Below are 17,165 nucleotides of genomic sequence, written 5' to 3'. Positions count from 1 at the left end.
TTGCAAATTTATTTCTGCTCACAAATTTCAAAAGTCATTATTCAGAATTTCAACGACATTAACCATCGACAAGAAAAAAAATGAACAGTGATTTTATTTAAAAAAAAAAAAAAGAAAAACCAACTAAAGCGATGACATGTAAGATCAAAGTAAAACAAAATCTCATTGACCAAACCAATTTAAAATCTCGCAGAAAGAGAAGTCATCCGACCCGATCCGATCTAAGCTATCCAATCGAACCTAATCCGAACCAACCCCGCCTAATCCAGTCACACTCCTCCCAGATACATTACTGATTATCACAGACCAAAAAAAACTCCCCCACCAATGATCGATCTTTCCTCATCTTTTGCAGGAAAGAGCGCTATTTTCAAAGTATGAGCAACTGTCAAATTTCAACACACTCCTCTCTCTCCAAAGTTATCTGCATGGATGCATATTGGCATGCCAATTGATAGTTGACAGGGCGAGATGACACAAGACAGTGGGAATACTGCGAATGAATAATCACGGTAGAGAGTGACTATGATAAACAGTAGCATCATCAATCCCTACCGCGACTCACCAGATTGATCTGGAAGATTGAGGTTCCCCTTGCATTATCCTTTCATAAACTACATAAATAAATATTTTAAACTGACCCTATATTTGAAATGTGACATCGAGAAGTGGAATTTAATGGACTATTTGGTATGCAGCAGTAGTAGTAGTATCGGTCAGTGCATTCTCATCATTGGCGCAGAGGGATTTAGGCGGAGATTGACCACCAACATGACGTTATCAAATCGGTCATTCTCATTCTGGCCAGATCTCATCCTCTCATTGACACTGTATCATCTTGATAAAAAGGGATGAGGCGGGGAGGGGGCAGAGAATGAGATAAACGCTGTGTTTATAGTCGATTATTGATCAACTTACCGACTGACACATTTGTTGACCAAATAGTTGTACTGTTAATGAACGAGGGGAATATCGTGGGTTCCTCTCTCGAGTAGAATGTCTTTGAATATTATTAGGTAATGAGAGGAATTGAGAACTGCTGAAGTGTTTGAATGTGATGTGACTGACATTCCTGAATGTACACACTTTTATTTATCAATTAAAGGTGATTTATGATTCTAGGAAATCGTTAAAAACAGCTGTAGGATGCAGAAGAGAACTTAATCCATCGTAAGATGCTTGAAGAGCCGACAACAATCATAGAGAAGTATCGACAAAGAAGATAAGTTGGTTGAATTGACGACGGTAATGAACGAGACGGATGTTATTCTGGTTTATATACCCAATGGTGTCGTGAAAAGTGTGCGGTATAATTTCGAAATAAAAGTTCAGGTTAGCTTTTTTTTCGCAAAGATGGCACAGTTGATCCTTGTTCAAGCTCAAGATTTATTAATATTTGAGCTTATGGTTTTGTCATTAGTAAAAGTGTTATGGTTTAATTTAGCAGATGTTCAAAATGGAATTGTGGAATATCACTGCTGAGATTTTAAGTTATCGATATTTGCTTGTATCTTAGCTGTGAATGAATCTCTTATTATGTTTTAACTAAAGCAGTGTTTTGCAGAAAGTGATTCACGTCTTATTATCAGCATTGGGTATTGACCGCGTATCGTTTGGATATTTTGCCCTTCGCTTAATCCGATCTCCGGTAACACAAATGTGCAATAATAACAATGATTGCCACTGGTTGCATCCAGGTCTTACAATGCGACATGTCTATGACAAATTTTTCAGCAAAAGTTCGGCTTCCATCCAGCTACGGTAAGTCATTGCTTTGATCGTTTCCAAGAGCAAAATTCTATCTATCATCTAAAAAATTTTAAAAAAATTTTTGGTGGAGTTAAACTGACAACTGAAAAGCAGATTAGTGATCGGAAATTATATACTAAAATTAGTGAAAATATTTTGAAGAATTGTCCCAAAAATATTCAATAGTTTTTTAATATTCAGTAAAAATATTCAATAATTTGCAAAATTTTTTAGAACTGAATCCCGATTTCCTACTTTTTCTTTAAGGTTTGAATTACGGTTACGTTTCATATCAAAAGATCTTGAAGAAATGTATCAAACAGAAACGGATGCATTCATGTTTTTGCACGATCAAATTCTGGCTGATTATGTAACTCAGGTTTGGTTTTTATAAATTCCCGAAATTTTCCAATAAAATCGCAAATTTATATCAATTAACCGTTTGTCTCCCCCATGTGCATGTCATTTTGACTTTTTTTGATTTATTCATTGAAAGATGAAATATGAAATATGGTTTTGCATTGAAAAGTAAAATATAGTTTTGCTACAACTTCATCGTCACGTCACTTTCTTCAGCTGCAGCTGTAGCACCTCTCGACCTTTTCTAAGCCTTTTTCACTTTCCTGAATTAAACGCTTTTTTGAGGTTTCATGGAAAGTTCCTGCCGAGACAGCTATTGAATTAGCTGCTTTACAAATACGCCGAAAGCTTGGAAATCAAAATTCGTAAGTCGATTTTTCTTCTTTTAAATTGATATTTCTTTCCTTATCAGATTTATTAAGCTTTTAGAGTATATTTATCAGGTGTAGCATCGAAAAATATCTAAATTTGGATGAGCTTGAAGCTGAAGGAACTCTTGCGCGGCTATTGCCAGAAACTATGCTCATTAATACGAAGGTTTGTCTCAAAGTATAGTTCTAAATCAAGAAGAACTTTTAAGGTCTTTCTCATCGTGTCATACTTATCGATAGAAAGAGATACTTTCTAGTTGGAGGTAAGCTAGGAGGTATCCGATATAATGAAAAAAGTAACATTCAAGTAGAACCGAAAAAGTGAGCAATTTCTTGGTACCTGGACTGAGCGGGCAAAGTGCTTAATGAACTTCAGATTGGATATCGGTTTTGTTTATTCCTTTCGTTTGCTTTCCTTAACTCAGTATCGTTTTCTGAAATTTGTTTAAAACTGAATTAAACTGAACCAACCTGCTTTTCCAGTCGAAAATGCTCAGGAAAACATTAATAGCTGCAGTAAAGAGGCATTCACTGCTTACGCCTACAGAATGTATTTTCCACTTCCTGAAAATTGTCAAACGAATAACGCAGTTTGACACTGAAATATTTAAAGCTTCTTTGGGCGTATGTTTTGTTGTTTCTGTTGTACCTTTCCTTGCAGTTTTTTATATACCCTTAAAGACTAAACATTTCTATTCTTTAACTGTTTTTTATTTGATTTTCAGATGTTTCTCTTGTGTTTATCTTCGAAATTCTCATAATATAGACATCTTTCTAATAAATGCAGGTAATTTACTTCAGGTTGTTTGGAAGAATCCATTAGATGTTATGGTAGGTATGGCTGTTGGCATTTCCTGCGATGCAGATGGACGCGGTCGAGGAGTATGAACTTTTGTCCTTAAACACTAGTATTTGTTGCAGTTTTACTGCAAAATATTTTGTAAATTGCTACATTATAATATTTATGCTACCTGGTAGCCGCAAAAGGCATGTAGTAACGCTAACCTGCTGTGGTTTTCAGATAGTTATTTATTTTCCTTCATTATTGTGTGGCTGTGAAATTGTTTATCAGCTACTTAGCTACGAATTTGATTTAGTCAAAAACGATAGTTATAGTTATGGGTTATAAAACAAAATTCGAGGTTAGAGTCTCTTATTACTGAACATTTAACACATCGTATTTTATCTCCATTCTGAATTCTTGCAACTGCTGAGTAGTCTACCAGCTTTATTAATCTTGGCTTATTTTTAGTTTAATTGACTATTTATAACGCACCTATAGTAATATGGATAAATCTTTCCTTTCAATATTACTTTTTTACTTTCAGCCTATTTTGTTGGCGAAATTGGAGTACATTATCAATTTGAAGTTGTTGAAATTGGACGAAAAATCCGAAAAAACTGTAGTTAATTTGAAAATAACCGGAAGCTCGCAGCAGCTGGTATTTTTCTCATTAATCATTCCTGAAATGTAATGGTGAATAAACTAACATGAAAATAATTCGAAGTATGCTGGTGATTTATTTGTTGATCATGATAGATATGCGCTTAAATTTTTTTAGTCAATTACATTGCCAACGTGGTCAATCGCCGAGTCATTAGCACATCTTATCAATGGTTATAATATGCTACTGTCACAGCAGGGATCCATTTGGACTCCATCTGGTATAATTATTTTTGGCCTTCTACTTTACTGATTTAGAAGGTTTTCAGAATTTCTTTAAAATAAAATGAAATATTATTTTTACATTTCAAGAACAATTGCTTTAACTTCCATTACTAAAGTGTACTTCGTTACAAATAAATCAAAGGAGCCATATTATTTGCGGTTTCCGTTATTAGTAATTGTTGCACTTGTTTCAGAATTACTGGATGAGATAAAAAAGCAAGAAATGAAAATGGCTTTTGTAAAAAGAGAATTAACACTTACTCCTTCTAAAGGTAATCCGTCTAATGAAAAGTCAAAATTTATCTTTAGAAGCCTCTCAGGATTAATCATATTTTTGATTTTAGATGCTAATCTTCTTGTGGCTCGTTCACAAGTAACACTAGAAGAACTGTTGGGCGATGGCCAGTTCGGCAATGTTTATAGAGGAACATTTATGAAGGAGGTTTGAAATGGAAAAATTTTCTCAATTCTTTTCATTTTGGTTTTCTTTGTACTGCAGTCTGAATTCTTTCCAATCAATAAAAGCCTTTCAGGATGGTGTTGTGGATGCGGTTGCTGTAAAAGTTTGTAAATTGGATAACGCAATAACGGAAAGACAGAATTTTCTGGAAGAAGCTTGTAAGTTTGACGATTATTTAGATTGGGATTATTTTTGAGTTTGAAAGTTGAAAGAATTGGGAAAAATAATTTATTATTTTAAGGTCTCGCAAGTATTCGTCGTCCAAATCACTTCAGAATAGTTGCTTTTAATTTTTTCACTATATTTCATTTTCTGCAGTTATAATGCATCAGTTTCATCACGAACATATCATTGCATTGGTGGGAATTTGTATCGAAAAGCCTATTTGGATTGTGATGGAATTGGCGCCGCTTGGCGAAGTATGTTGCTTTGAAGAATTCGGAAAGTTTGCCAATTTTCAGAAAAAATATAGGAATTTGAAGTATTCTCATTTAATCTGATTCAAAAAATTCATTCTCACAATAACAAAAAGAAAATTTCACCTGTCTTCGACGGTTATTAAGAGATTTCCCTTTATCATTTTCTATCACGTATTAAAAGAATTGAACAACTAGCAGTTAAGTTAAAAGTTATATCCTTTGATTTGCTTTGCATCATCTACTGACATGTAATTTCTTCATTGTGATATGAAGCGTTGCATTTAATGATCAAATGGCTTAGTACTGGCGACAATTATAGCACTATTTAAGCATTTGAAACTTTACAGCTGCGGCAGTATTTGTTATACAACACTGCGACAGTCGATTTATCCGTACAACTTCTATTCAGTCTGCAACTTAGTTCTGCCTTAGTTTATTTGCATTCGTGTAAATATGTGCATCGAGACATTGCTGCTCGTAACGTCCTCTTATCTTCGCCACGTTGCGTGAAGTTATCAGATTTTGGTCTAAGTCGTTGCGTTGAAGAGGATAATGTATATACAGGTAAATATTGTTTATGGATGACTGTGGGCAGAAAATTTTCTTTTATCCATTCATCTAAAGAATTCATTCTCTCAGCTAGTTTTTTTTTTTTTTTATTATTGCGATCCAGTTTCTAGATACATAATTTAAAACACTACATTTAAATTTTGCTCATGCTCAATTTTTAGTTGCTCCAATATGAGCTATCCCTTAGATCTTAGATCTAGTCTAATCAAAGTGCATTGTAAATTTTTGATTAAGAATTGTCCTTTTTAATCCGAGTTCTTTGTAGCATCTCAAGGCAAACTTCCGATTAAATGGATGGCACCGGAATCAATTAATTACCGCTGTTTCAGTAAGGCTACCGATGTTTGGATGTTTGGTATGGATTTAGGACTTAGATTTCTTATCAAAACTTGTGATTACTGTAGCTCATCTTCGATCCTGTTTTCAGAAGAAAATTTTTTTCTATTATTAGTTATTTAGACCTTAGAAATGGAAATATTACCGGTTCAGAATTTTAATTTCTTGACATTTCGAAAATTAATTTCTTGACATTTTGAAATATTCAGTAGTTAAAGGTGAGGGCAAATTTCCCTTTTTTTTGTTTTCTTTTACTTCGGCTCTTCATCTAAATCAGTTCTAACATGAATTAAGGAGGAAATTGTGTTTCGTGTTATGAGAACTATCTGTGAACTTTCAAATAAGAGATGATTTTCGAGAGTCCATTTCATTTCTTTGAGAATTTGGAACTAGTTATTTTGTCGAAGAATTATGATATCTATCAAATTTATGTGAAGCTGGATTTTGCGTCATTCTCTAATTTATCATAATTTTAACTCTCACTATCTACAAAAAGTTACAGGTGTTTGTATGTGGGAAATACTTACGTATGGCGTGAAACCGTGGCAAGGTGTTCGAAATCATAACGTTATATTGAAAATTGAGGGTGGCGAACGACTTGAAAGACCTCATAATTGTCCACAAGTTCTGTACAGCTTATTGATGTGAGTTTTGTAACACAAGACAACAGTATGAATTAAAACAATTCATTTGTTTTTTGGTTTTGTGTTCAAATTTTTTTTACTAAATTGAATATCTCCATAATTCTGGAACCCTCATTCTTTTTCAGACGTATGTGGAATTTGGAAGCTTCAAAAAGACCAACAATATTTGAAATTAATCGCTATCTTGGCTTCCTGCTGGTTCAAATTGATTGCCATGTTCCCTTCGGATTACTTACAGCACCTTCTGATAACGTACGTTTCTAATGTTCATTCTCATTTTTTATCTTTGCTATTCGCATAAATTGAAATAGATATTTCCGTTAATTTGCAGGAAATCAATGCGTTGGTTCAGGAAGGCCAAACAAATGGTTTTCTAACGGTATTTCTTTTCATTTTTAAATATTTTCGAACTAGGGCTAAATCGAAAACTGATAATAGAGATATTTCTTCATTACATTTTCCATTCAATAATATATTTTTATCGATTCTTTTGTTTCATTAAGGTGGCGCCGGTATTAAAAGTAGATTCCGCAGCGATGCCAACATCAACGTTGTGGCGTACATTGGAGCAGCAAAGAATTCAGTCGGAGGAGGATGATAGGTGGCTTGAAGAGGAGGAACAGAAGCTTGTAACTTTTTCTCAGGACTGTAGCTTTTGTTATCTAAGTTTAAAAGAGCAACAGAAAAAAAGACATAGTCTACATCTTTGAAATCCCATACACTGGGACATTCGAAAGTTCACAGCTGTCCGTTAATCGCAATGTATACTGGATGTCTTTGCCTAGTTTGACAAAATTAACCGAACCGTTCGTATCTTATGCTTAGCGGGGATATCTCAATGCTAAATGAGTTAACTACTGGATTAGTCAGACATGTTCAAGATGCACAGTCATACACTATGCTCTTATGTTAACCGTGAGATACAATAATAACCGGAAAGTCTTGATGAATTGGGACGTTTAGAATTTTTATCTTCTTTGTGAAGGTTTTTCCGCTTTACCTTTCAAAAGGTGTAAGTTTTTGGAAATAGTTGGAAAAGGTTTTACAGTTACCGTTGCCAGCACTTTCAACAGTTCGCGAGCAGCATATTAATTCACTTTCCAAAAAACAACCGATGTTAAACGAAGAAAAGAACATACCACCGGGTTATAAATTCGACCGCCGTAGTGATACAGTGCATGGAGCTGTTTTTAGACTGATTGGTGCAGTAACAAATTTATCCAGGGAGTTTCATACGACAATGACGAATGGACATTTCAGCGAATGTGTTAAAGTATGTTTAATCTTGCATCACTCCTCCATTCTCTGTGTCACAATCACATATTCACATAGGGTGAAAATTTAATTATGTAACATTCATAATTGCATCTATATTGCACTCATAGCGCATCATTGCATGTCATAAGCGTGTTCATAACCGGTATGTGTTGTTCTGTTATGTGTTATTAGTAACTTTTTGACTACAAAATTAAATTAAATTCCATTAAGGAACCACCAACAAGTCATTCATACAATACCGTAAATCTAAGCAAATAGCAGATGTATTAATTTTTACTCTAAAGTTGCTTATCAAACTTGTACATAATTACTCGAAAACTATATTACAGATTATCATGGATCATTTGGGAAATTTATTTAATGAATCCATCCAACACGTATCAATTTTAAGCAGTTCTGATCAGCAGGAAGTAAAACTTGTTGAGACACTTTTGGAATCAGATTTGCGTAACCTGTCGGAAGTCATGGAAAAAGTTTTGGAAGAAGATATCAGCAAGGTAGAGCTTGAAGTTACTTTGCTAGGTTTCATCTACTCTATAAATTATTTTGGTTTCCTTTATAATTGAATCACTGCACTACGGAGAGGTAGCTATATGGTTTTTTCCCTAATTCATAATATTTTCAGATTTGATGAAGTGGTCCCTGTTTCTCATAACCTCTAATACTGTCACACTGATGTAGGGAGATTTCAGGAAGCTTATGAAGCATTAAGAAGAGAAGTGCTGAAAATAAGTCATCGTTTGGCGTTTAACTGCAAACAGTTCCTTGAAACAATTGACAGTGCGCGTATTCGAAGTGGTGTTGCAAAGTTGCAGTTGAAAGATGCATCATTTGTGGTGCATGAAGTGTAAATTTTAAAAGGCTTTGAAAAAAATGTAAGAAATGAAAACAGGGTAGAATTGGTATGATTTAAAATACAAATAAAATGACGAACAGAATTTTTGAGGAAAAGCAGGAAATTTGAAACCCATTCACCGGATGATCTCTTTTTTTGACCAGAAAAGTGAAGAATTCCGACTACTTTTACATTCTGTGCCTTTCTTTCTGAGTGTTTTTCATGTAACCTCCAGTAATTCTGTTCAGGTTTTCTATTTGATTCCATGACATTGCTTTAATTTGTACATTTTATCTTGACTGACAGTTGAGGCAGTTTATATTTTAAGCGGGTAAAATACCCTAACTTCGGAAAGAAATCGTTTTATTTTTAATTATTAAATTGTATATATACCATGCTGTAAATACTTATTTTTACTTGAATAAAGTCATGTCATTCGACATGGGCAAACCTCACAGTGACAGATAGATTGTTTTTTTTTCATGTTATCAAACGACAGAACCGAAACATATAAGTTTGCGGATGAGACTCAAAGTTCACGACTTTACAATAATAAATTTGAATAAAGTACAGGAATATCTTTTTTTTCTTCAAAAACAAAAATACGGCGGAATAATATCACAGGAAGATATAAGGATGGTCAGTTTGGGACTTATGTTCCATACTTAAAGTATGCTTTTATTAGGTGTTAGTTTACACCTTACTTTACGTTGGTAATTGAAACATGTTATTGTTGTAATACATCTTGTTTCCTAGGCTGATTCAGACGAAAGGAATTTCTTGGCTATTACTGTGATGTCTGCTGTCTTGTTGGAAGATGGGCGCAAAAGACACTTGATACAGTAATTCCTGCATATCCAGTGGTAAGGTGGCATTGATTTTGTTTGATTTGATAGGACGTAAAAGTGATGACATGAAATGGAGATAGGCAATTGCAGCGAGAAAACAGCGTAGAAGAAGCAATCGAGCTGTCCTGCAGAAAAGAAAAACCACTTGAAACTTTTTCTACCAAATAATTGCCATCAAAATGCCGTCCTCATCATCTCACTTTCATCGACTCAAAACAGCCAATACCGAACTTGTCGTGTTGTCATTACTTCTCCTCCAAAAGTCTAGAGAAGGATACACCCCACCTCCGACTTACACTTCAGTTCTGTTTCCTACAAGTACATCATGCGTCAGTAACCTTGGAATTTTTGCTGATTGGGTAAACCCGTTGGTTTCTTTGTCCCCGACAAAAATGATTTCTTTGTTGGAATAATTCTTGGAGTGGTCTGAAAGTAGCATCATCTCCTTGCTCTCGAACTTATCGTCAAGAATAGCATTTCTACTTCTTTAAGTGAATAGCATTACATATTTGCTAGTTCTCAATAGTCTGGTCAGAAAACGACTCGATCCGAAATCTGAGAAGAAAGAATGTTCTTATTATTCATATCATGTTCTATTCTACCTTATAGTACTGTAGCAGATTTAGCTCAGGAATTTCCGAATCCATGCGCTGATGCACCATCGGCGTCTGCGCGCATAATTTGTAATCAGCTACATGAATGGGACAGGAAAGCTCGGGTAGGTTGATTTTACCGATGGATGAAGATTTTCCAAAAAAATATTTTGTGGAAGATTTCAAAATATGAAAGTTAACGCAATACCAAACTGTAGGCCAAACCACCAGTGGGATCGTTTGCTGTATCGCCACCTGCTATCCCAGGAAGAGGTCGAATGATCGCCGCACAACTTGCACCTATTACTTCCACTCCTTATCAATGCTTGGATCTCGAATGTCTCTGTACATATTTACGAGGCAAGTGATTCTTTGATTTCTGAAACTTTTTCATTACAATTTGAAAATTACTCATCACCCAAACTGAGTCCATAAGATGACATCACAACTTTGCAAAGATTATCAAGTTATCACTACTCGTGCCAAAGTATTTCTTCAATTAAAGACACAGGTACCAGGTGAAGAGACATAATGTCTAATATTGATTGCTCGGTTAACCTTTCCATGGGAAGAAAGAAAGAAATTTTAAAATTTCTGAGTTGTTACTCATCTCATGAGTTGTTACTCATCATGGCATAATCTTACTATAAAACACTACAATAATAATGAAATAGTAATATTCGGCTGAAAAAATTTTTGTTAGGAAGCGAAATTCTACAAAAATTGTTTAAAAGATATACTTATTTAAAATTTAAACATTATGCTTAAAAATCTGATAACAGTGAACCGAAACATTGCAACCGATGGAGTAGTGGACAAATCGGAGGACAGAAGTGATAAAAAGCGAACCACTGCAAACTTGAAGAAGCTAACATTTTGTAAAAAAAAGAAAAGAAAAAAATATCTTCCTTCGTGAGGACCATTTCTTTCAAAATCATAAATTACTCGAGAAAAAATGAAAAGTTTATGAGGCTTTCAATAATTTACAAGATAATTCAATCTGCGAATAAATTTCCATCAATTCCGTAAACAGTTACTTTTAGCTGCCAAAGACACGTACGTCATATTATTTAATTACGTAACGAGAGAATTCATGTGATTAATGTGACTTCATGTTCACTTTTGTCATGTTCATATACCTATTTTCATATTTTCGATGCATTTTATTTTCGAATAATTTTACTGTTCCTAAACCATAGACTCATTCCTTCCATTTTTAACATTCTTTCCATTTTTAACATTGAAAATTTCATATACTTACGGCTAATCCTCGTCCGCCAGTTGGAACTATTATGCTTCCTTATGAAATAAAATTACTTCTAAAAATCGAATCGATTCATAACTACTTAGTTTGATTAAAAAGAAATAAGCGCCTCTTTGGTGACTGTAATGGCAGGTCGGACCCAAGCGGGTGGAATGTGCTATTTACCGGATGGTTCATGGCTAACAAAAGCTGTCAGGAAAGAATACCGGATGTTGACTGATCAAGAGCGGAAGAGATTCCACAACGCTTTAATACAACTCAAACGTTCTGGCGAATATGATAAATTGGCGCTAATGCACGGCCGTGCAGCAGTTAGCGGCGGTGCGCATTCTGGACCTGCCTTTCTTCCATGGCACCGAGAATTCATCAAAAGGTATCCCTAATTTTGTTACCTCATTCAATTCTTTCTTCAGATTATTTCTCCGTTGAATTAACAAGTGTTTCCTTTTTGCAAAAAGATTTGAGATCGCTCTCCGACAAATTGATCCTTCCGTTTCCATCCCGTACTGGGATTCAGTTCTGGATAGTGGATTACCGAATCCGCAAGATTCAGTATTGTGGACAAATGAATTGATGGGCACAACCAATGCAAATGGAGCTGTGACCGGAGGAGATTTTGCTAATTTTGTCACATTTGAGGTTCAAGTTTACTTTATATTTGACTTTGTTGCTACCATCGATCACGAAATATCGACAAACGGCGTAATACTATATGTATATGACCAATTAACTGATTTAATGGTAAAACTTAATGGTAAAAGAAATCCCTTTCCCATTTGATGCTTTTTGATTCGATTCTGAATTTAAAAAATAAAATGAAAAAATAGAACCATCCAAACATAAGGCGTCAAGTTGGAAAGGAAGGATCGCCGTTCAAGGAATCAGATCTGAATTGGTTCCTGCAACAAAATCGGGTGGAAAATATTCTCGCATTTACCGCTCCTAGACAGGTATTACTTCTGGAGGCATTTTTGATACAATCTTTATACATATATATTTTATATTTTTTAAGTGTATTGCTAACTTGAAGAGTTTCAAAGGATTATCTCCGTAACGGAGGCTATTACTTTCAGTGGCTATATTTCCAGTCATGATGACCAATGATTATAATAGATGATATCTGGAAATTAATTCATGTTGGAAATTAGTAGCAGGCACTCATTTATTAAAGGGTTGTCAATATCGCGCTAACTATAATGCCTTGGAATACACACATGGTAATGTTCACATTTTCGTGGGTGGTGATATGTACGATCCATACACATCCGGAAACGATCCGTTATTCTACCTACATCATTCATTCGTCGATTATATTTGGGAAATGTACAGACAACAAAAACAGGTCTAATTATTTTAATTTTAAACCTTTTGCAGTGTTTATTTTAACTTTATCATCGTACTATTTCGAAAAAAGTACTAAAACGAGGGGATTACATAAGAGTGGTTACTTTTCAGACACGATATCAACGTGAGAATGATTACTCACCTGATAATCAGGCATGCAGTAGCGCACTGCATTTCGGTTCCACGTTGATGAGGCCTTTCACACCATTACGAAACATTGATGGTTTGAGTAATGCCTACACTGACAATCTATATGAATATACACCACGCCCAACTTGTTTAAGTGGATTAAACTGTGGATCGAAGTAAGTAAGAGTAAGACTGCATTTGTTAAAAATGGAAAAGATCCCGTGACAGAGACGCAAGTCTGTTCTAAGAAAAGTTATCACTGTCTTCCAAGGTTGGTTAATACTACAAACATAATCTTTATAAAACTGAGAATTGTGCACCTCTGATGGGAGCAAGGAATGAATATTCTGCATCATTGTCATATCCACGATATTTCAAACCTAGAATACGGTTCAACTATAAGATACCTGAGATTTAGCTTTAATTGTTATCTATTCAAAAGAATATTTCTGAGCTATTTACGATCAGATATCTATTTTGTGATCGATCCCATGGACAACCTCGATGCGTATCACAGGCTCGAATTGGTGGACGTTGCTCTGGATTTGTGAGGGGTGAACAGGTGTGTCATAATGGAGAATGTGTTGAAGGACGATGTGTTGCTACTCGTTCCTCTTCGGTATGCTAGAATGTGTAACTGTTTGAAACATTTCTTATCCACAAATCAGAATAATATCATATTCCGTTAATCGCTAATTCCAAAAAATTTTCCTACCACTTCCATCAATCCCCAATGACCAAGCAATGTATAGATCCAGCTTTTCAGATCCTACTATTTTCAGATCCCACTGATCACACCACCCCCTATCCCTTTGTCAACAAAAAAACACCGGTTGTATCGATAAATGCAGATTGTTACAACGAGAATGAATGTTGCCAGTATTGGGCACAACGGGGCGAATGCGATCGAAACAAAGGTTACATGCATGAATGGTGCAAAGTTTCATGTCAGATTTGTCAACCTAATTTCAATCCTAATATCGGTTAGTGTATTTTTCATAATCTCTCCAAGGAAATTTTTCGAAATTCTCAACTTTCCGGAGTGAACTGTGCATTGTTTTATCAGTACATTCAAGAGTTCATTCCTTTCGACCATAGAGTCATAATGAATCAAATAAAACATATTGGGATAATAATCTCAGTATTTATCTCATTATCCGTAATATTTGACAATCTATATATAGAGTCACAGTTAAAACTTCTCACAGTTCTACATCGATCATTATTATAATGACAATCAATTTATGCTGAGTACAAAAGCGCCACAGTTCATGCTAACGTGAGGACGCCACAACCCGTTTGATATTTGAACTGGAAATTTTGAAACTTGATTGATTTAATTTTCAATCAGAAAGCTTTCAGAAATATAATAAAATAGTTTTGATATATTCCTTTTAAAAATAGCACTACAAATATTATGGCACAGGCATTATTATCAAATTTGTTTGCAAAAGTGCGCCTGAGAAATTATTAAATTAAAATTCGAGAATGTTCGAATCATCACGAGAACTGTGAGCGATGGGCGAGAAACGGTGAATGCTTGGCGAACGCTAAATGGATGAAGGAAAATTGTCGTCAAAGCTGTCGTCATTGTGATCGAACGAGGACACAAATTTGCAGTGGCGCTCATCATCATGGTGATTATTTGAGCAGCTTGAAAGCTTTTCTTTTTTGCACAAATTTTTATTTTTGAAATTTCTGAGCGGCTCAAAGTTCATTTGTAAAATTTTCAACATCAAACTTCGATATCTTGCTTGGTTTTTTTTTCTTCAAGTATTTAAATTTGCTTGTTGCTCACACTAACCTATCTAGCACTTTCTTTTTACTTGAACTTCAAGTATTTATGCGAATTTGCTCTGAAGTAAAGTTTAAATTTGAAAAAAAACTCTAACACAGTCACTTACTTGCTTACTTACCTATTTCTCACTTACTTACTTACTTGCTTACTTATCTTTAGTGACAACAACACGTCGACCACAACCTGAAAAGATAAATCTTCTTCACTGCAATTCACCCGGATGTTACAATGAAAATGTTTGCTGTCCACTATGGGGTTTACAAGGACAATGCTCTCGTAATTTCACCTGGGTAGCATGCAGTTGTAAAGTGAGTTGTGGCCTATGTATTCCAGCTGATTACGACTATGGAAGTAAGTTCTACTGCATTTAAAATAATGCTTAGACAATGATCGAGTCTTCACATACCAATACTTGGAAATATCTTTATTGACCGATGTTTTTTCTTCACTTGAGTAGAATTCAATTTTTAAACTCTATTAACTAGTTACTAAATGTAATTAAATCAACTTCCAAATGAGTTTAGTAAATGAAATTCAGTCTTTGGCTTATTTTTCTCTCAGAGGTTCACAGAAACCAAACTTGTTTGACTGATTGATTTAATTCATCAAAGTAATAACACTCCTTCAATTTGCTCTTAGAATTTCGAAAATTTCACATTTTCACTGAGTGCTACTTGTTCAAATTCAGTTGAATCCTCTCAAAACAACTCATTCTATTCAACGAAACACAAGCTTGCTTTTCAGATAGCGTCTATGACGTCTTTTAGAATGTGATGATGTAGTGATGATATGTAAATATTAGGTTGCTTTTAGAGTGTGATGATGTAGTGATGATATGTAAATATTGTGTTGCTTTCAGCGTGCAATGATTATCACCGTAGCTGTCCAGAGTGGGCGGCACACGGTGAATGTAGTATGAATGCTTGGATGCTGGAAAACTGTCGACGTTCCTGTCGCTCATGTTTGGATCAGTGGCAACTACGTCAAAAATGTCGTATTATATCAGATTTATCTTTCAAACACTCTGTCCCAACTGTGGTCGATGATTATTATTATTATGATATATTTTAATCATATCCTTACCAATGTGTTATCTTGTTATATTTCTCGAAACTTACATTAATTTCTAATGAAACTTGACATGCACTAAGTTTTTAAATTTTACAACTAGTCGTTTTTTTGTGGATAACTGAATTTCTCTTCACAGGACATGTATTTTATATGTATGATATTAATTAATATTAAGTAAATTATTTATTTGAAAAGATTTTGGAATTAGCAGATGGATACAATACGTAAATGGAATCGAAACAATGGACCGGATGATGAAGATTATTACATTTTAACTATTTTCTACTTTTTGTCCATGTTCTATCCATAGTTTTGGAGCATTTAACAAAAATATGATTTCAAATTCTAAAATCGCCAAAAATTTTGCAAAACACTCATCATTTTGATAACTTTCTCCCGATTTTTCGTGGAACAAATTTTGAAGAAACAGTGCAAAAATCACTTTGCGGAAAGAAATCGCAGAAAATTTAATTCGTTGAAGAAAAAGGCGTCACTAAAATTAGTATATGATTAATTCTGAGCAATAAATTACAAATACCACAAAAGCACTCTTTAGAGTTTGAAAACATTGAGAGGGGTAACGGGAAGAGAGCGGAAAAATAATGGCGAAAATGAGCAACAACGATTAGTTTCTTTGTTCCCTTTGAAATCTTACAAATTTCAAATAAAGCACTCAGCCATCAGCACTAAAACTTCCACCCTTTTTCTTTCCTATTTGCCTGTTATTATGATCTTTTCCACGGACAGCCCCTTGTCGCAGGGGAGAAGCGTGTCCTTATGAGTTGCGAGATTTCCGGCGGCATATGCCGCCGAGAGGGAAAAAGGAAGGGTCAGCGAGAGTGTGTCCACGAGAAGGATGGACTCACTAGACTCCCGGCAATTATCTCAGGAAAGGGCAAGCATAACTCCAAACCTAGGCAGATGGAGCTCGTTTAATCATGCAGGGCCATTCATTTAAAAGACGGATACTCTCGGAAAACCAACAAACATCCTGAGGACTTCACTGTCGCCTTCCTAATTCGGGCAGGCTCTGGCATATGATCTTGAAGTAGAAGGTAGGCCAGTTCCGCGCACGCTGTGCTAAAAAAATCTATTGCGTAGATTGGAAAGATACACCCACATTTGTGATGTTTGCAGCAAGTATGGAAATCTCTTCTCAAATTCTCGTTTGCAAAATCTGGCCATGATAATCACCGCTTCTCAATAGTTTCAAATGGATTTGGGATTATCACAGGAAAAAAGATAATTGGGATACAGAAAAGTTCAAGGTCAAATTTTGAATCATAATCATTTCAAAAAGTCATCCGTTTCAAAATTGCTAAATATTACTGAAACATTAAATATTGCTACTATTAGGAGTCCAAAGAATGCAGCAACTTGCAAATATTATCAGCTTATCTCCATCAGTATGCCAAGGTCCAAAAGGT

At 34.9% G+C, this 17,165-nt stretch overlaps 3 protein-coding genes across 3 annotated transcripts; all 3 read left to right on the top strand.

The window, feature by feature from the left end:
• The first annotated feature begins 1,116 nt into the window (after nt 1–1,116).
• Nucleotides 1,117–8,825, top strand: LOAG_01724 (TK/FAK protein kinase). Its single transcript, XM_003137262.2, has 22 exons — nt 1,117–1,332; nt 1,565–1,761; nt 2,017–2,128; nt 2,395–2,474; nt 2,553–2,646; nt 2,964–3,104; nt 3,282–3,362; nt 3,809–3,922; nt 4,043–4,145; nt 4,344–4,421; nt 4,494–4,591; nt 4,683–4,767; nt 4,928–5,028; nt 5,376–5,592; nt 5,864–5,953; nt 6,437–6,578; nt 6,704–6,830; nt 6,910–6,957; nt 7,082–7,207; nt 7,627–7,851; nt 8,186–8,353; nt 8,549–8,825. The coding sequence occupies exons 1-22, from the start codon at nt 1,249–1,251 to the stop codon at nt 8,705–8,707; spliced, it is 2,670 nt and encodes an 889-aa protein (XP_003137310.1). The 5' UTR covers nt 1,117–1,248; the 3' UTR covers nt 8,708–8,825.
• Nucleotides 8,826–9,718: 893 nt separating this feature from the next.
• LOAG_01723 (hypothetical protein) lies at nt 9,719–10,500 on the top strand (the record flags this gene model as incomplete). Its single annotated transcript, XM_003137261.1, has 3 exons — nt 9,719–9,906; nt 10,149–10,257; nt 10,351–10,500. The coding sequence occupies 3 exons, from the start codon at nt 9,719–9,721 to the stop codon at nt 10,498–10,500; spliced, it is 447 nt and encodes a 148-aa protein (XP_003137309.1).
• A 1,021-nt stretch (nt 10,501–11,521) lies between these two features.
• On the top strand, nt 11,522–15,738 carry LOAG_01722 (ShTK domain-containing protein; the record flags this gene model as incomplete). Its single annotated transcript, XM_003137260.1, has 10 exons — nt 11,522–11,769; nt 11,855–12,035; nt 12,224–12,346; nt 12,568–12,738; nt 12,852–13,045; nt 13,338–13,488; nt 13,636–13,852; nt 14,357–14,506; nt 14,827–15,018; nt 15,527–15,738. The coding sequence occupies 10 exons, from the start codon at nt 11,522–11,524 to the stop codon at nt 15,736–15,738; spliced, it is 1,839 nt and encodes a 612-aa protein (XP_003137308.1).
• Between the last annotated feature and the right edge of the window lie 1,427 nt (nt 15,739–17,165).

The sequence above is a fragment of the Loa loa genome, assembly GCF_000183805.2.
Source record: "Loa loa unplaced genomic scaffold supercont3.349, whole genome shotgun sequence".
NCBI classification, from domain to species: domain Eukaryota; kingdom Metazoa; phylum Nematoda; class Chromadorea; order Rhabditida; family Onchocercidae; genus Loa; species Loa loa.
The sequence above is the reverse complement of the archived record's forward strand: the minus strand, read 5'-3'. Positions and strand labels throughout refer to the sequence as shown.